Source organism: Adiantum capillus-veneris, chromosome 23 (assembly GCF_014529385.1).
Source record: "Adiantum capillus-veneris isolate H3 chromosome 23, ASM1452938v2, whole genome shotgun sequence".
Taxonomy (NCBI): Eukaryota; Viridiplantae; Streptophyta; class Polypodiopsida; order Polypodiales; family Pteridaceae; genus Adiantum; species Adiantum capillus-veneris.
In genome coordinates, this window is record NC_140953.1 from 38,275,967 (window position 1) to 38,296,536 (window position 20,570).

General features: G+C 47.6%; 1 protein-coding gene across 1 annotated transcript in view; it reads right to left on the reverse strand.

Moving 5' to 3' along the window:
* The window catches only part of LOC147427663 (dynein-1-alpha heavy chain, flagellar inner arm I1 complex-like), a 316,587-nt gene that overhangs the window by 251,716 nt on the left and 44,301 nt on the right, over nucleotides 1-20,570 (reverse strand). Inside the window, exons 17-18 of the mRNA XM_086496532.1 lie at nucleotides 20,311-20,418; nucleotides 20,149-20,207 (exon numbers count right to left, since the gene is read on the reverse strand). Coding sequence (XP_086352658.1) covers nucleotides 20,149-20,207; nucleotides 20,311-20,418 — 167 coding nt within the window. The remainder of the gene's footprint in view (nucleotides 1-20,148; nucleotides 20,208-20,310; nucleotides 20,419-20,570) is intronic.

Here is a 20,570-nt window from a genome sequence, read left to right on the forward strand (position 1 = left end):
ACACTTTGAAGTTCTCTCCAAAACTGACGGTAATGCATGCCCAATCCAAAACAGCGAGCGGCGAATGGAAACTCAAAGGTATATCCAGCCTCATCGACTACATCCTCAACCACACGAATACCACAGCCAGGGAGAAAGTAAGTCTGGCGAGGGGAGCGGTCGATCAAAGTAAGAGAAAATGCTCGGCTCCAATGGAGACTCTCCAAACAAATCGAATCACCTTCCTGCCGAGGATTCCATCAAAGATGAATCGTGACCTCTTTCCAAGCAGACACTAAAGTGGAAGCAAGAGGATAGCCAGGAAGGTACGACCCGAAGGTAACCGCAAACCATGAATATGCTCAACAGAAAAGTGATCAAGATAAACCAACAGCGGGTGAGTGGCTATAGCATACAACAGAGCACTAAGGGGGCAACCCTGCTTGACCGAACAACCAACAGGCCACGATTCTGTTAGTTCGCCTGCCAAGATCCCCGAAGACGTGCTACATGCATACAAGAAATAAACCACATTGGCAAATTTAGGACCAAACCCTAAAAGAGAGAGAGAGAGAGAGAGAGAGAGAGAGAGAGAGAGACACACACACACACACACGCACACTTTTTGCAAAACTGGTTATGGACATTCAGATTGCGTGTGACCGAATTTACCACATCGAAAACAAGAGTTTGCAAATTTGCCCCATTTGAGTTTAAAAGGACTCTTGCCCACCCATGGGTCTCCCGAGTCCACCATAATAACATCAGGGATATGCTTGTCCGTATCCCAAAGAATGCAAAACCTGTTGGTGTCCGCATCCAACTTCGGAGGGCAAATCACCTTACCAAGTTGAGTGACCAACAACGGAAGGAAATGTCTTTACATGCGAGGGAAATCAACAATTTCCACCCACAGAGGACCTTTGTGACGAATAAGACTTTGATAGTCCTTCGTGAGTGCTCATGGCAGAACATGAGTCATCTACGTGCAAAAAAAGAGGGGAAACATTTCCAGCAAAAGGTTTCTAGCTTCAGTATCTACCAATAAAACTTCGTAGAAACCACGAGCACCAAAATAAACGCCTCGAACAGCCTGGCGTTTGAGAAGGAAGTCAACCCATTGTCCGACATCCTGCTCAATGGGCATTTTGCCCGGGAAAAACAAGATGACCGCATTCATGGCATATTGCGCTACTGGATCCATAAGGTCTGGAATTGGAATACGCACCTCGAGTGCGGGTGCCTGACCATTCCAAGCTTTTTGGGCCTCTTCGAAGTCTCCAAACACACATACACACACAAAGAGAAATGAAATAAAATGTTATATTAACGTCTTCAAAAGGCTACAATGACCTATGAGACCAATATGTTACAAAATAGTGAATCTAATACCATGTCTCAGAGGAAGAAAGTGCCTTTCTCGGTTGGCACTGCTACTACACCTTATTGGCTGCCAGGTGAGGGTTTCAGATGGATCCCCCCAGGGATTGCACTTCGATACTTGCGCTGTAAGGTTGGCTTGGACTTGTCTCCTGAGCACCAGATTGCTCCCCTCCTCCTATCCATCAGGAGGAAGCTGTTACATTGGAGCTCGGCACGACTTTCTTTGGCAGGCAGAGTTGTAGTGGCCAACCAGCTGTTGTTGGCTACTGTGTGGTACATTACATCTTATTGGATCTTTTCGAGCTCCTGCATCAGGGCAGCTCCAACCGCATGCGAGAGCATAGAGAGGCGTTCCTTCGACTCTGGCGCCCTTGGCCTTTCTTCACCATGGTCCAAGGTGTGCTCAGATGGCACTACCGTCCACCTGTGTGGCTTTCCCCTCCTCATATCTCTTGATTTAGCCTCATTGTACATATGCAGGTTTTTTTCATCGGGAGTCTCTCCTTATGATTGTTGTAGCCCTCCCTAGTAGAGGTGGTTGTAGTCCTATGGGCAGTTTCATTAAATAATAGAAGGATCTTTTTCTCGGGGAAAAAAAACCATGTCTGGGTACAAAAGAACTAGAACAAAGATACTACTACTAAAGAGAGAGAGAGAGAGAGAGAGAGAGAGAGAGAGAGAGAGAGAGAGAGAGAGAGAGAGAAATGAAATGAAACGAAATGTTATATTAACGTCTTCAAAAGGCCAGAATGACCTATGAGACCAGAAAGTTACAATGTGGTGGATGTGATACAAAGTCAGTGAAACCGGCTTGTTATTCCAAAAAGGGCGATAGACCTTAGACTTAAACCTTATTTGTTTTCACCCATTTAATTTGTCGCCCACTTTACCTGTGCTTTCAAGACACAACAAAGGAGAAAGGGATAACAAAGGGGAAAGGGATACAGGCTGCTAGACTGCACCTGTATGAGAAGACCGACACCAGACTGGCCCCTAAATTAGGCGCCCCTTTCGGTATTTCTTTATTCTTTAACAGAGGGAATAAGAGCTGTGGTTCCCTACAAGCTGCCCCGCACAATCTTGGCTGAATTTCAACTGTTCTTGCCTGATTTCAGCAGAATAACTATACTAGGACCCTTCACAGTCAGTATTCCCACGCATTGGATGACCTTCCCGACGCATACGGACACTTTGCAAAACCTGGCGAGAATCTGTAGCACGCTGAATTCTCTGTTTTCTGCCCCGAAAATGCGCCAGATCACCTGTACAGCGGTCCCCTTGTGTCCCTGAACCTCCTGGGGGTATTAGGGTCCCCGTTTAGGGCCAAAACCCTAAACCTGCAAAAATACACAGCAGGCTGTAATTCACTGTTTCGGGCTCCGTTTTGCGTGCCGGTCGCATCCGTAGCAAGTCCTCGACCTCCCGCACCTGTAGGGCTACTTGCCCTTTGAGTCGGACGAGATTTCGCACGTGAAACCTCTCCGAATCACCTGTACCTGCGGGGGATTAGCTGCTAGCTAATCCAGTACCTGTGCAAGAGGCTCTTGCCTCGGCAATCGCGCATGAACCCACACAACTGTACATTGGTCAATTGAAAAGACCACTAGAGGGGCATAACATACTGCCATAGGGGAGAGAGAGGGCAGTGCGTAGCGTGCAGGGCATCACTCCTGGCACCGCACTGTACATAAGAGGGAAAGGAAGCACTCCATAGCTCTTAACATGTGACAAAATGCAACTGAAGCCCTCTCCCAGCTTAAAAATCAACGCCCATTTTTCTGTAGGAGGAAAGTCCATGAGAGATTGACACTTAGCGCATTTACAAGCATTTTCCCATTTCGGGTTCGCCGCTTAAAAATATCCTGACCGGTTGCCCAGTTGACTTCGCAGCAGAGTTGTAAAATGTTCCCCTAGTCATACCGGAGGTAATGACGCGAACACATTTTCAGGTCCCGAAATAGCAATTCCCTAAAGTTTAGGAGATGCTGCCATTGTATCTTTCTAGGTCATCTGACACTCTTTGTACACTGCAGCCACACCAAGAACTGAAATGTAGCCTCTGTAGCAAAGGATTCCACTTTGGCTAGTCAATGACTCCACTTTGGCTAACCATAGTCCTTGTCCAACCTTAGTGCTCTCTTGCCCTCAGGCCTAGACTCCCTCTGAACAGTTCCACACTAGCTATGCAATGCAGGGCAGTTAGATTTCCCGAGGGGTGTTTCCAAAAAGTGAAAGTAAATAAATAATAAGAAAGAAATCAACAAAAAGGATAGATAGTAGTCACACGCTGGTGACAGTCAAAGAGAGAGAGAGAGAGAGAGAGAGAGAGAGAGAGAGAGAGAGAGAGAGAGAGAGAAATGAAATGAAATGAAATGATATATTAACGTCTACAAGAGGCCAAAATGACCTATGAGACCAACTGATTACAATGATGAGTCTAGTACCAAGTCTGGGTACAAACAAGAAAACTACAAACAAAGAACTGATATGAGTCAGTATAGTTTCTGCTGCTCTCTCCAAAGAAAACCTTGGCCAGTGAATACAACCCCAAGGTAAGTGTATGCATCTGTGTACTCTACAATCTCCTGACCACATGTGAAAGTCGGTGATGATCTCCTGACGTACTGTGGTGTGGTGTTAAACACCATAACCTTGGTTAAAACCAAGGTTTACAGACAATCCACTATCCTATCCAAAACTGTGTAATGCATCCAACTGTCGTTGCATACCCTCTGGTGAGTCATAGATCAACACAATCTCATCAGCATATAACAACAATGGGATCCACGTCCCTCTCAGTTGGGCAGCTCTATCACCCTCTCTATCAATGTAATAAGACACTTCATCAACATATATACCAAATAGAGTAGGAGACTTTGAGTTTCATGCTTTTGGGGCTCTGCTTTTAGCATCCCTTGTAATGTTTATAAGTGACCCATGGGGGGCTCACTTCTCAGAGCATCTAGACGCAGAGTCTCAGTGCGAGGACCCGCGGGAAGTTGTGCTTTGCTCAAATATTAATATAAAAGAAATACCGAAAGGGACGCTACTCTTTGGGGCCAATTTCTCTTGGCATGGAACTACGTCGGGCCGTGTCGACTCTCTCTCTCTCTCTCTCTCTCTCTCTCTCTCTCTCTCTCTCTCTCTCTCTCTCTCTCTCTCTCTCTCACACACACACACACACACACACACACACAGCTTGCTCATATGAAAGAAGTTATGCCCGGATAATGACAGCTCGAGAGAAGTGGAAAGTGGCCTTCTAAAGTGAAGGATGAGTGGTTATTTTGGAGAAGCGCCCCGCATGAGGTGCCAGACCTGTGGGATCACAGTCAGAGTGGCTACATGGAATTGTAATGGATCTTTGTGCCTTGATGTAGGGGCCTTTGAAGATAGTTTTACAGCAAGAGACATCATTTTCTACTCCGAGACGCATGAGACCCCGGGGTAGTCCATACCTCATCTGAGCGGATACAAATGGGAGACAACTTGCAGATAGGAGACTCGATCAGAGCACAGAGGACGAGGTTCAGGAGGAGTGGCAGTCTTATTCAGGGAGGAGCTACAGACAAGCAGATATCTCTACATCGCTATTTGCTATTTTCCTCCTAGTACGTCAGTATATGCATCACCTAGAGGACAGTCCACCTTCTCTACTTTAGATGATGATATAGGGGAGTTTTCCAGCGACGGCAACATTATTGGGGGATTTCAATGCTAGGACTACCCATCACCAGACAGTATTCTATGATACCTCAAAAGAGTTGATGCGGGAGCTTGATATTACAGAAATGGGCCTGTCTAGATTATCACAGGATGAGGAGCACACTGAGTATGGCAGATACTTGATTGATATGCAGACTGCACATGTATTGGCCATTTTGAATGGCCTACAAAGATTCCCTGCAGCTGCTGGTTTTACATGCTTTCCACATCGGCATGGTGCTAGTACAGTGGATTATGTTACGGCTCCACCAGGACTCGTTCCTTCGTTTCAGGATTTCGTGGTGGGAACTAGGCCGGTTGGGGTAGCAATCGATCATGCTATCTTGCCTTTCACTCTATCATTCCAGTTCAACATAGCTCCATTGGGAGAGGCCTCCACACATACTCAGTATACCTTCACGAGGGAGACGGATCACGTGTACACTGATGAGATATATTGTAGCAGGCTACAGTGTCACTTTCACAGGAAACACAGTTAGTAGAGTTGCTCTAGGCTGGTTCACACTGGACGGACGCTCTTGGCTGGGCAGTGACATGTGGCAGCAGGGATACGGACGGTGGTCTAGTGGACATCATGGCCAGGTCACCACCCTTTTTATTTGGGGATAATTTAGATGGCTGACATTTATGAGCCATTGGTGATTCTTTATGGTTGTACATATGAGAAGTAGTTGTTGGGTCATCGGATCATCTTCTAGATATATAATCCAGCATCGTCGTCTAGGGTAGCGAGTCTATACACACAACACTGCTTCACAATCCCTGCACATGTGAGCCTTGACAACCCATTGTACCGGTGAGTCCTGGGCTGGAGCTGTGTGCTGCCACGCCAGAGTCTGTATCAGTTCTTTGAGATAGTCAAGTCATATGTTGTGGTCTGCTATTGTGTCTCTGTGAACTCAGTTGTTGTCTATTTGTTCCTTGTTTTCAGTCTGTTTTCAGTGAGATTGTCACGCACATTGCACTGAGGAGCACCCACTGTAGAGAGCACGACACACTACCCGCGCTACAGGTGCGCTCATTTTGGCGATCACGGTGGGACCTCAACTGAAGTCTCACTCTCTGTGAGAATACAAACAGTGAATCTAGTGGTTTTTTACCAAGCTTCGCCTACCTTGCCTTGCACTGTGTGGTCTGCTGGTTTGGTCTCCTCTCGCCCTGGTCCAACTGGTCTAGTCTTCTCGCCCTAGTCCTCTCTCGCCCTGGTCTAACCAGCCTCGTCCCTGGTCTAGTCCTCCTCATCCCTGGTCCAGCCTGGGGTCTAGTACTTGCCTAGTCTAGTAGAGTCTAGACCTATCTTCAGCCTGTTAAAGGTTTTCTTGCCCAAAGTCTCACTCTCTATGAGAATACAAACAGTGAATCTAGTGGTTTTTTATCAAGCTTCGCCTACCTTGCCTTGCACTGTGTGGTCTGCTGGTTTGGTCTCCTCTCGCCCTGGTCCAACTGGTCTAGTCCTCTCGCCCTAGTCCTCTCTCGCCCTGGTCCAACCAGCCTCGTCCCTGGTCTAGTCCTCCTCATCCCTGGTCCAGCCTGGGGTCTAGTACTTGCCTGGTCTAGTAGAGTCTAGACCTATCTTCAACCTGTTAAAGGTTTTCTTGCCCAAAGCTTGGTTGGATTGGTGGTCGCTGCATGACACATGGGCGGTCAGTCAAGCGACAAACGGCACTACTGAGTCCTTCGAAGTACAACAACAGAAGACGACCCTTGGTACCTAGTAGAAGTCCAACAACCTCATCACCAATACCTCCACATACAACATCACCCATTCCTCCATCCGGTTCCACATCTTCCAGATGACCTTCCCTAGTAAAGCTCTCTCCTATTCTGTTAAAGCAGGGTATTGAGCAACCGGCTCCTGAGCAAGGGGCCATGGAGGCGTTGGCTAGTGTTTTCGCCAAGGTAAACATCAAGTTCCCTACCTTCAAAGGACTCTCCTCAGAAGATCCAGACAACCATGCAAGGAGGTTTCTATCTCTCTGTAGAGGTCGTGGTCTTAACAGGAAAGATGCTTATTTGGTACTCTTTCCATCTACCTTAGATGGCTTAGCAGATAAATGGTACAGTCAGTTTGCAGAGAACCATTTTGCAACTTGGGCAGCCTTAAGACAACAGTTATATGCAGCATTCAAGCCAGGTGACTACCAGGAAAAGGTTTTAGATGAGTTGGTCAATATGGTGCTCCAGCCAGAGGAGACTTTTGCAGAACTAATGACTAAAACAAAGTCTCTGGTTGCCAAGCTTCCTCAGCAGCCAAGGGAATTTATGGTTAAGAAGTAGGTAGAGAATGCTCTTCCCAAAACTTCTCAGCAAAAACTCCGAGAGAGTCTCCGCCCTGACGCCACTCTGGAGGAGTTTGTCGCGGCTGCTACTAGGATAGAGGGAGCTAGGAAGCTGTTCACCAACTCTCCTCAGGTAGAGACGCCCTCAGTGTCTTTGGAAAGTCCTTCTGATCCTTTAACTTCTTTACGTAGGGAACTGGAAGCCCTAAAGTTACAGCGAGCTCTTCAAGAGGAGAGGTCCTTCTCTCTTAGACAAGAGAAGCCTCCACATCACGACGCATTGGAACAGATCAAGCGCGAGCTAGAAGAGCTCAAGTCTCAGCAGGAGACTAAGGCTATGGTTTGGTGCAGCTCGTGTCGCTCTCCAGGACATCCTCCACAGGGCTGTCCCCTTCGGGCTTACTGCCACTTCTGTGAAAAATCTGGACATGAGGACAAAGACTGCTACTATATCAAGGGATTGCGACAAATACAGCAAAGTCTTGGTCCTACTCTTCAACAAGGTCCAGCACCTGCATCCAACATGGTTTCTCCCTGTGGCCATCCACACCATATGCCACCTGTGCTGACAGCCCCTCCTATGCAAGGTATGCAAAGTACTTTTCCGTCTCAGAGCTTTTATCATACCCATGCTCCCTCATCACCTCAAAACTTCTATGCCTCCACCTCCAACTCCATGCACCACGAGTAAGGACCACCTCGCCCTCCGACTTGCCCATTGAATCGGCCCATTTTGTGCTATAGATGCGGGGGATATGGTCATTACCAAAGCAAATGCCCTTTGCCCGAAGGGTCCCCTCCCTACCGTCATTGCCCGGAAACGAAGGGTCACTACAGTAAGGATTGGCCTAAAATTCATGCATCCACGGCTTCGAACCCAAGTCAAAGCCAGAATAAGTTTGCCTTTCCCAAGCTCAATTTGATAGCAGTTAGCACCGTTTCTCAACCGCCCCCTTCTACCCATGTGGTTACCCCTCAAAATAAGCCGCCGCTGTTGGTAGAGGAGCCATTTGGCCCAGAGAGCCGCTCTCGGTCTTAGGATTCCAGCAAGTTCAACTTCCCCACACATTCTCACACCAGTGGATACCCTGCCTTCAGCTGTTAACAAGCCATCCCCCGGTGCCACGAAGAAATCCAAATCTTTGCTCTCCCATATTGATGAAGCTTTCTTGGAAGCAGTTTCAGATCTATAGAAGATCAAGGTATCAGAGAAACCACTGGTAGAACAAGAAAAGCTTACAGCAGAGACAGTCTTGAAGAACACTTTCCAACAAGTGACCCTCTATGACATGTTGCGGCTAGATGCGAGTTTCAGAAGTGACACCCTTGCAGTTATTCAGTCACTTTACCCTGGAGCAGGTCCTAGTGACGGGCACCTCCCAGTGCGACCGTCAGAGTCCTATATGATATCCAATCCCATTGCTTTACTCACTGATTATAGAAGCCGTAGCCTGACAGTGTCTGTTTTGGGTCGGCAATTCTCGGGAGTGATAGTGGATGGTGGATCTGGCATCAACCTGATGCCCGAGTTCACTATGTTAACTCTAGGTCTACAGCCTACTCGCCCTGCTCCCTTCACAGTTACATTGGCCGACCAACGGACAGTCTACCCAGTGGGCATAGTCGACAATGTGCCTCTGCAGGTACAAGACTTTACTTTTAACTTGGATTTTGTTGTGGTTAGTCTTCCCCAGGTTGAGGGTGGATTTCCCTTGCTCATTGGAAGACCATGGCTGCGACACACTAAAGCACTTCATGATTGGGGAAACGATGCAATGTGGATACATACTTCTGGCTCCCCTATGCAACCCATTCTCTTAGAAGGAGGTATGGTTCCCGTGGTGTAGCAAGTTTCTTTGTCAATGGAAACCAACCCTGAACAAGAACAGCCTACTACACCTGAAGGGTTAGACGAAGATCTGCTGGAGTGGTTGGAAGCTACCAAATCTATGCCTTGTTATGGAGTCTCTATTCACTCTTTGCCTGAAGTTACACCCTCTTCCAAAGTTTCCACAGTAACTAAACCTAATGAGCCACCTGAGCCAGCTCAAAGGTTGCAGGTCACAGAGAATACTCCTGATGCGCCCTTGGTGGAAGCCTTTGAATTCGGTGAGCTTATGAAGAATCATAGAAGCGGAAAGAAATCCCCTCTACAAGAGTTCACCCCTCTTCACCATCAGCCCCATCAGCCCGTGTGCCTGCTTCTCCGACCAGAACAAAGCTCTCCTCTGTGTCTAGCTTCCTCAAGACGGGATACAACCAAAAGGATGTTGCTTTCAAGGTTTATGAATTCCCTGCTCATGATAGCTGTTTTGCTCATGATACCTCCTCATGCTCTCCATCAACTGTTGCGCTCTGTAGCATCTCCTCTTTCAGCCAACGGACCACGGAATTCACTCTACATTGGAACACGAACTCTTCTCGCTATACCTGGCATTGAAGATGAATATTGTTGTCTCCTATCCCCTCAACCCTACCCTCCCCCTCAAACTCACTCACCCTCGCCCCCTATCCTACCCTCGCCCCTACCTACCTAGCCCTCGCCCCTAGTCCACCTACCCACCCCTCGCCCCTACCCTTTTTCCCCTCACCCTTCGCCCCTACCCACCCCCTCTCTTGCCCTCGCCCCTGCCCTCCCCTACTCGCCCCTATCCAACCCCCTCTTGCCCTCGCCCCTACCCACCCCCTGCCACCCCTCGCCCCTATCTAGCCCACCCTCGCCCCTACCCACCCCCTACTCGCCCCTACCCACCCCCTCCCCCCTTGCCCCTATCTAGCCTTCCCCACCCCTCCAAGCCTCAGCCTCAGCCTCAGCCTCATCTCCCCCCACCCCGTTGATCCGCATTGCTGCCTTCAGTAGCCTCAAGCTCCCTTTGCAACCCAAGAATTCTCAACAAGGAGGTAGACCGCTCAAGCTCGAGTGCATCAATTGACTCCTTGCATATGACAAAGTCTTCCTCTAACTGTCTTTTTTTTTACATAAGCTACCTTCATTGCTTGCTAATCAATCTCTTGAACTTATAAAGTCTGCATTTCAATCTACTTGTTGAACCCTTCATTCTCTTCCTCAACGACTATGACTCGCCTCTGCAACTCCTTCAAGAGCCTCTCATATGCCTCCTTCAGAGCAACTACACTTCTTTGGTTTTCAGCTCAAGAAGTACCAAGAGTTTGTTGCAGCTCTTCACACTCTACTTGGAACTTCCTAGAATTCTCCTGAACTGTCATCATCTTTGCATAAGAATCCGCCATCCTGTGTTCGAGCAGAGAAACCTCCTCCACGTGTTGAATTCTCTTGCCAGCTGCAATCATTTCTTGCATGGTTGGGCCTAGCACCTGCTTCAAGAAAGTGGTTTTATTTCCTAGTTTTTCAGTATTTCCTCTCACCGAGACGGTGAGCGGTCTTGTGGTAGCGGGCAACCTGTATAGCAGGCTACAGTGTCACTTTCACAGGACACACAGTTAGTATAGGTTGTCTAGGATGGTTCACACTGGGCGGACGCTCTTGGCTGGGCAGTGACACGTGGCAATAGGGATACGGACGGTGGTCTAGTGGACATCATGGCCAGGTCACCACCACTCAGTTTGGGGATAGATTTGGATGGCTGACATTTATGAGCCGTTGGTGGTTCTTTATGGTTGTACATATTAGTAGTAGCTGTTGGGTCATCGGGTCATCTTCTAGATATATGGTCCAGCGTCGTCGTCTAGGGTAGCGAGTCTATACACACAGCACTGCTTCACCATCCCTGCACATCTGAGCCTCGACACCCCATTGTACCGGTGAGTCCTGGGTTGGAGCTAAGTGTGCTGCCACACCAAAGTCTGTATCAGTTCTTTGAGATAGTCGAGTCATATGTTGTGGTCTGTTGTTGTGTCTCTGTGAGCTCAGCTGTTGTCTATTTGTTCCTTGTTTTCAGTCTGTTTTGAGTGAGATTGTCACGCACATTGCGCTGAGGAGCACCCAATGTACAGAGCACGACACACTATCCGCGCTACATATACAGGCAGCTATGCACTCAGGAGCCAGGACGACCACTAGATGAGCTCACCCAGATTTTGACAGAGACGCTACATGATGCAACATCAAAGGCATATCCCCACAGCTAGCCTATACGCAGACGATCTAGGAGCATGCCTCAAAACAGTTGGTATAACGAGGAGTGTAGAGAGACACGGATCAGATTACAGAGAGAGGTGCTCATGGGTACTACTACACATAGACAGTCACGGATTATCTTTCGCTGCCTAGTGCGACGAAAGAAGAGGGCTTACCTATCTCAATTAGAGCGTGATCTGTATCAGCTATTTATGAGTCAGGACTCCATTGAGGCATGGAGGCTTTTCAATGAGCACTTTCCACCGCTAGCCATCACTTCCACAGAGACATGGGGGCAATATGCTACATCTCTCTATACAGCATCGGGGCAGCCACCATTCCCTGACCCTCCAGAGGCATGCCCTGAAACATGTACTTTCTTTACTGCTGAGAGGGTAAGAAAAGCCATTGACAAGATGAAGACAGGAAGAGACAGGATCATGATGGTCTGGTAGCAGAGCACTTTATCCATGCCAGAGATATGCTTGCAGAGCCTCTTGCTATGATGTTTAATAGAGCCATGTATGAGGGTTTCCTTGAGACTTGGAGTATGTCCACTATTGTGCCTATCTTCAAGTCGGGAGATCCTATGCTTCCTAGGAATTACCGAACCATCATGGTTGGTCACACTCTGGCTAGGCTATATACATCAATTCTTGACCATGAGTTGAGTAGATGGGCATAGAGAAAGGGCATACGAGCAACAGGACAGGCAGGGTTCAGGAGAGGTTTCTCCACTCTTGACCAGATTTTGACACTCGGAGCCATTATTGAGGAGGGTAGACACCATGACAGAAGGATATATTGTAGCTTTGTGGATTTTTGCAAATCCTTTGATACAGTGCCACGAGCCAGACTCATACGCAGATTGCAAGACATGGGGGTGCCCATAGAGCTGATCTGGGGGATCTTAGCTTTATACAGGACACTGGTAGGACAGGTACGCACTACTCAGGGCATGTCCAACATGGTTCACTCCACCATTGGGGTGAAGCAAGGTGGTGTAGCAGGGCTACAGTGTCACTTCATAGGACAGACAGTCGGGCAACCTGTAGCAGGGCTACAGTGTCACTTCACAGGACAGACAGTTGGTTACAGTTGGTCTGGTTCACACTCGACGGACCCTCTGGGCTGGGAAGTGACACGTGGCAGGGTACCGACGGTGGTCTAGTGGACATCGTGGCCAAGTCACCACCACCACTCAGTTTGGAGATAGACTTAGCTGACTGGACATTTATGAGCCGTTGCTGGCTCTTTATGATTGTACATGTGAGTAGTAGCTGTTTGGTCAGGATCATCATCTTATTTTACATCGGGTCCCTCATCGTCGTCGAGAGCAGAGAGTCTATACACAGAGCACTTATTCACCATCCCTGCACATCTGAGCCTCGACACCCCATTGTACCTGAGAGTCCTGGGCTGGAGCTGAGTGTGCTGCCACACCAGAGTCTGTATCAGTTCTTTGAGATAGTCGAGTCATTTGTTGTGGTCTACTGTTGCTGTTGTGTCTCTATGAGTTCAGTTGTTGTCTATTGTTTCCTGTTTTCAGTCTGTCTTGAGTGAGATTGTCACGCACATTGCACTGAGGAGCACTCACTGTAGAGAGCACGACACACTATCTGCGCTACACGTGCTCTCATTTTGGCGATCACGGTGGGGCCTCAACTGAAATCTCACTCTGTGAGGTACAAATCTTGAAGCTAGTTGGGTCTATCTAGCTTCGCCTACCTTGCCTGGCACTGTTCTCCTCTCGCCTGGTCCAACTAGTCTAGTCCCCTCTCACCCTAGTCATCTCTCGCCCTGATCCAACCAGTCCTCGTCCCTGGTCTAGTTCTCCTTGACCCTGGTCTAGTCCTCTTGGTCCAGCCTGGTCTAGTTACTTGCCTGGTCTAGTAGAGTCTAGACCAGTCTTCAACCAGTTCAAGGTTTTCTTGCCCAAAGCTTGGTTGGATTGGTGGTCACTGCATGACACATACAAGGCGGTCAGTCGAGCGTCAAAGTGCACTACTAAGCCCTCTGAAGTACTACAACAGAAGACAACCTTTGGTACCTAGTAGAAGTCCATCAACCTCATCACTCATACCTCCACATACATCACCCATTCCTTCATCAGGTTCCACATCTTCCAGGTCACCTTCTCGAGTAAAGCTCTCTCCTATTCTGCTACAGCAGGCTATTGAGCAACAGGCTCAGCAAGGGGCCATGGAGACTTTGGCAAGTGTTTTGGCCAAGGTAAACATCAAGTTCCCTACCTTCAAAGGATTCTCTTCAGAAGATGCTGATGACCACGCAAGGAGGATTATATCTCTCTGTAGGGGTCGAGGTCTTAACAAGGAAGATGCTTATTTGGTACTCTTTCCATCCACCTTGGATGGCTTAGCAGACAAATGGTACAGCCAGTTTGCAGAGAACCATTTTGCAACTTGGGCAGCCTTAAGACAACAGTTCTGTGCAGCTTTCAGGCCAGGTGACTACCAAGAGAAGGTGTTGGATGAGTTGGCCAACATGGTGCTCCAGCCAGAGGAGACTTTTGCAGAGCTTATGACTAAAACCAAGTCTCTGGTTGCCAAGCTTCCCCGGCAACCTGGTGAATTCATGGTTAAGAAGTGGGTGGAGAAGGCGCTTCCCAAAACTTCTCAGCAAAAACTCCGAGAGAGTCTCCGACCCGACGCCACTCTGGAGGAGTTCATCGCAGCTGCTACTAGGATAGAGGGGGCTAGGAAACTGTTCAACAACTCCCCTCACATAGAGACCCCCTCTGTGTTTTCGGAAAGTCCTGCTGATCCATTAACTTCTTTACGCAGGGAACTGAAAGCCCTAAAGTTACAGCAAGCCTCCACATCACGAGGCATTGGAACAGATCAAGCGCGAGCTAGAAGAGCTCAAGGGTCAGCAAGAGACTAAGGCTACGGTTTGATGTAGCTCATGCCGCTCTCCAGGGCACCCTCCACAAGAATGCCCCCTTCGGGTTTACTGCCACTTCTGTGAAAAATCTGGACATGAGGACAAGGACTGTTACTACCTCAAGGGATTGCGACAAATACAGCAAAGTCTTGGTCCTACTCTTCAACAAGGGCCAGCACCTGCATCCAACATGGTTTCTCCTTGTGGCCATCCACACCATATGCCACCTTTGCTGACAGCCCCTCCTATGCAAGGTATGCCAAGTACTTTTCCGTCTAAGAGCTTTTATCATACCCTTGCTCCCTCATCACCTCATAGCTTCTATGCCTCCACCTCCAACTCAATGCACCAGGAGCAAGGACCACCTCGCCCTTCGACTCGTCCTTTGAATCGGCCCATTTTGTGCTACATATGCGGGGAATATGGGCATTACCAAAGCAAATGCCCCTTGCCAGAAGGGTCCCCTCCTTGCCGTCATTTCCCTGAAACAACTCTCTCTCTCTCTCTCTCTCTCTCTCTCTCTCTCTCTCTCTCTCTCTCTCTCTCTCTCTCTCTCAACTTAGGACCCCATAGTATATATCTTTGTTTTGTATTGTTGTTAGGTTATTTTGTTACTCTGACTTTGTATTAGATCCACCACTTTGTAACTTTCGGGTCTCATAGGTCATTATGGCCTTTCGAAGACGTTAATATAACATTTCATTTCTCTCTCTCTCTCTCTCTCTCTCTCTCTCTCTCTCTCTCTCTCTCTCTCTCTCTCTCTCTCTTTGATACTTTAGTAGCCTCAGCTATGATGTATGGGGTACAGGTATGGGGACCTTCTGTAGGCCAGGATGGTTGGAGACGTATGGAGAGGCCCTTGGTATCTATGATCTCCCGATTGATTAGAGCCAAGGCCTCCGTACCTCACGCGATCATTCGAGCAGAGCTAGCTGCCCCCCCCATGGAGATTGAGGCGCTTACCAGATCAGTGTCCTTTGTGCACAGCCTATGGGATACTACTAGAGACAGATATGCTAGATTGGCCCTTGAGTCTTCCAGACAGTTAGCTCTACAGGGGGACACTTCATGCTGGTATGCACAGATGACTTCATGGTTTCAGACGCATGGCTTCACCATGGACAGGTTGCCCCCTTTCCAGTATTCTCTTCAGGCACCCTCGCTGTCTCTTACACGGGTGGAGATCACTAGACTCATTCGTCAGGACCTGATCCAGCTCGACACTAGGAGGACATGGATAGAGCCGCCTCAGGAGTTGAGCACGAAGATGGCTTTCTATAGAGAGCATCTTCTCCACCTCACAGGAGATGGGTTTGTGATTCGACCCAGCTACATGGACACACATATGTCTCATGGTTTGCGTTGTGCCATTGGTCAGATACGCACATCCTCACATCAGCTCGAGATTGAGACCGGTAGATTCAGAGGGATACCAGCAGACAGCAGGATATGCCGATTATGCCAGAGAGAGCCAGAGACAGAGTTGCACTACATATGTCATTGCACAGTGTTCTATGAGATACGGGGGCGTTTCCACTGCTTATTCAGAGAGGGTTTTGGTCCTCTATCTAGGGTCATGAGTTATGAGGATCAGAGATGTCTTGGACTATATCTACTTGAGTTACACAGGTATAGAGACACTTTACTGGGGAGAGCTAGAGAGAGGCAGTCCCAGAGACACATTACAGATTTCTTTTCACTAGATATGGCACAGCCAGAGGAGCAGCCACCACTGCAGAGCTCGTCCCACACTCATTCGACCACTACTGGCACTCTCATCGACCGAGCATTGGAGCTACAGAGATACAGACGACCGCGACTGAGGAGAGGAGCTACACAGCATCGACGGAGACTACAACAGAAGATTCGAGCCATACTCTCTCGACATCCAGAGTGCAGATGAGGATGGATCCTCACCATTTCTTCCATCTTTGTTTCACACACTGTTACATCCAGTTTACCGGGTACCTATTGTATCAGCTGCTACACCCACGTAGTTTTAGATTGTAGTAGTAGTAGTAGTATTTTGTTCCACTTCTAGTTCTTTTGTACCCAGACATGGTATTAGATTCACTATTTTGTAACTGATTGGTCTCATAGGTCATTTTGGCCTTTTGAAGACGTTAATATAACATTTCATTTCATTTCTCTCTCTCTCAAGCGAGAACTTGCGGATAGAGTAAGCAGTGGACTAGAAGAAGGGGAATTTCAGCCCTCGGTGATAGACGAGATCAAGGTCATCAAGGAGCAGGTACGGATGATCACAGAGGAGGAGAAACAGAAGGCGGTAAAGACATCTTCGTGGATGGATGTGATCACGAAGACACAGAAGAAGGCGGATGAGGCTGAGAAATGGATAGAAGTCGCTAAGAAAGGGAAAGGGAAAGAAACCACATCTGTCCCCACTCCTACAATCATCACCATGACTCTAGAAGAAGAACAGCGAAGGAAAACTAGAGCATTGCATATAAGAGTAACCGGTCTAAAAGACCGAGAGGATGTGGAAGGGGAAGTTGAAGAACTTCTCCGGATGATGGGTAGTGAGGCTACTCATACAAAGGCGTGGAGGGTAGGGAAGAAGACACAAGGCAATGGGGAGACATCAAAAGGGAGAGCTTTAATCATCCGTTTTCCATCCATGGAGGCAAAGGAGGACTTCTTGAAGAAGCGCCCTACACTAAAGAAAACGGGCATATTCCTTGGAGATGACCTCACTCTCACACAGCTGGCGCATATGAGAGAGGTAATGCCACAGATTCAAGCGGCAAGGGAGAAGGGAAAGATGGCCTTCTACAGAGATGGCCGAGTGGTGATTATAGAGCGGCGCTCCACATGACGGTGCGAGACCTATGGGACCACACTCAAAGTTGCCACCTGGAATTGCAATGGATCTATGCGCCTTGATGTGGGTGCCTTTGAGGATAGTTTTACGGGAAGAGACATCGTCTTCTACTCTGAGACACATCACGCACCGGGGCAATCTATGCCTCATATTAGTGGATATAGATGGGAGACAGCCTGTAGACAGGAGTCACGATCAGAGCACAGAGGGCGGGGCTCAGGAGGAGTGACTGTTATTCAGGGAGGAGTTGCAGCCATTGATACATATAGCCCGCAGGGATGAGCAAGCTAGGTACATGTGGGTGAGATTGAGAGCGGAGACAGGCAGATATCTTTACATTGCTATTTGCTACTTTCCCCCGAGTACGTCAGTGTATGCACCACCCAGAGGACAGTCCCCTTCTCTATTCTGGATGATGACATATGGGAGTTCTCTAGAGATGGTGACATTATCATTCTAGGGGATTTCAATGCTAGGACTGCCCATCATCAGACATTATTTTATGATACTTCAGAGGAGATGCTGAGAGAGTTGGATGTTGCAGAGACGGGCCTATCCAGACTATCACAGGATAGAGAACACACTGAGTATGGACGACACTTGATAGACATGGGGACTGCATATGGATTGGTCATCTTGAATGGCCTACAGAGATTTCCCGCTGCTGGGGGTTTTACATGATTCATGCGGTACGAGGATCAGAGATGCCTGGGTTTGTTTTTGCTCGAGCTGCGCAGACACACAGAGAGCCTGATGAGAGGAGAGGCTAGCCAGTCTCAGAGACAGATCACAGACTTCTTTAGAGCTGCCACTAGACACCCAGAGGAGTTACGACCACAGCAGAGCCCGTCGCTTTACACCAGAGGCATACTAATCGATCGAGCGACTGAGCTAGGGAGATCCAGACGCCCACGACTGCAGAGGACTACACAGCATCGACGGAGGCTGCATCAGAGGATTCGGATCACTTTGGCTCGACATGCACGACGCCCGGTCAGACTACTGACCATGGAGGAGATTGATGAGATCCGCCAGCGACCGATGCTGGATCTCCTGTGATTTACCCATCCAGCTAGTTGTTTAGCTGCTTAGTCCACACCTAGCAGTTTAGGATTCCATAGTATTTTATTTTGTCATTTTGTCATCTTGTTACTCTGACTTTGTATCAGATCCACCACATTGTAACTTTCTGGTCTCATAGGTCACTTTGGCCTTTTGAAGACGTTAATATAACATTTCATTTCATTTCATTTCTCTCTCTCTCTCTCTCTGTGATGAACTTTCTGTTCGTGTGTTGCTATTGTTTTCTTGCTTGGAGTGTCCAAGGTGGTTACAGGGGTCCTCTCCAAGAACCGTATATAACTATGTTGCATACTGGCCCCATACATCAGGAGAAGTAATCACTGGGGAAGGGAAGTGCTCATGAAAGAGTCGCCTTGCCTCTCTGAGTCTCTACTCAAGAACATCTGGTACAAGTCTCGCTCCATCTGGGCCAAGTAAGCTCGTTTCTTCCGTCGCACAAAGCACCAGGAAGCAAGCCGAGACTGTCTGTAAGTGATGACTCCTAAAAAAAGATCTTTCTGGAGCTGGACTCTCATCTCTCTACACTCATCATACCAACTATTCTGGGGAATGCTCCCAGAATGACGCCTCCGACCTGGCTGAGTGTGTGGGTATGCCTCTGATGTTGCACCATGGAGTGTCTCTGTTAGTAAAATGGTGCACTCCTCCACTAAGAGGCCAGGATCAGCTGTGCATAGACGGCTATAGATCTCCTCTGTATACACCGAGTCAGCAGTCTCTGGTGTAAATGTAAAGTGGATATGTGCCCTGCCTCTTGATGTCTGGGCTGTACTATACTGAAATGAAATAGACAAAAACTCAGGAACAAACTCTACATGAATCTTTTCTATGTTCAACCTTTCAAGAGCTTAACAGCAAGAAAACAACAGAAGTGAAAGACAGAAGTCCCTTTTATTTCCTTTTTTTAGGTTACTTCTGTCAATTTCTTGTTAAGAAAAGTGAAAGACTGGCTTAAAACGCAGCAAGTACCTTTAAATTCCTTGTATTATAAGGCCTTTTTTTACGAGTCTTCTCAGCCGTTTAGAGGGCATTTTCAAAGGGTCTCAGGAAACAGGGACTGAACCCAAAAGGCCCTATAGTCTTTATAACTGCCTAAAAGTTTACACAGCTACAGTCACCAATCATAACACAGTCCTTTGATGGCAATGGGTGTCATCTTGACAGTTCTCCTACTAGCATCACTTTTTTACTTCTAAAAGAATCCTTAGAGCTATGATAGCAACCAGTTTAACCAAAACATTTCTAAAGGTCAAAAAGGCCCAAAAAAGTAAACCAAACTGATTTGTAGATTTTGCCTCTGTCATATTTACAAAGTTCTCTCTCAAAACTGTGAAGCGTTTTTTCACAGAAGTTGCCCTGAAGACAGTGCCTCGAGCTTCATGTAAAGCCCGAGGGCAAACCCAATCACAAAACAAGTCATGAAGAACAGACCCTCAACCGGCTAAGCAAGGAGCCACCATCCACGCAAATAACAACCACCAAGATCGTGCATGGATGCCATAAAGGGCAGACCCTCTGCCACAAGGACGACCGAATCGTAACAAGGAGAATAAACTGAAATGTTAATGGGTTGCTAACTAACTATTGAATAAACCATAAATCAAGTGTGCTTGCCACAACGTCGAAAAGGTGGCGGCATTATTCCATCTAGAAGTCATCGCACTACTGTCCTACACCTGCCATTCTAACATCTTGCATGCCATTCTGATCCACTATATTCTCCTGCAGTGCCGCAATAATATCTAGGGGATAAGTTTTTAATCACTCAAAATCGGTCTCTGCTCATCATATACGAAGAGCGCCAGTAGTCAGCAGAGAGTACTTCTGCATAATTGTAAAAAAAGGTTGCTTACTGTTTAAGAGCCTCACTGACAGCGCTTCGCCTCTCTTGTTCTAGACGCTCATAAAGCTCCTGCCAAGATAACATTGCAAAGAGTTTTAAGCTAAATTCAAAATTATTGCCACTTTCACGTAGAATATTTAGAAGCGAAGTTTACTAATACAGATCATTATACCTGAAATTCTAAGGATTCGTCCTCTTTTTCAACAAGAATTTCTTGGACAAGGTTTGTGCTTCCAATAGCCTCTACTGCTTTCTCTATGCTTGATGCATTGTTTTGAACCTGTAAACCAAAGACTTTGAATTCAAATATGATTGGTCACTGTTTTCGAGATCTTGCACTCTCCTTGCTTTTGCAAAGGTAAACATTTGACAGAAACCTATTCACCAGCATCTACTTTGTAAGTCACAAAAAATAAGAACTTATATACCAGT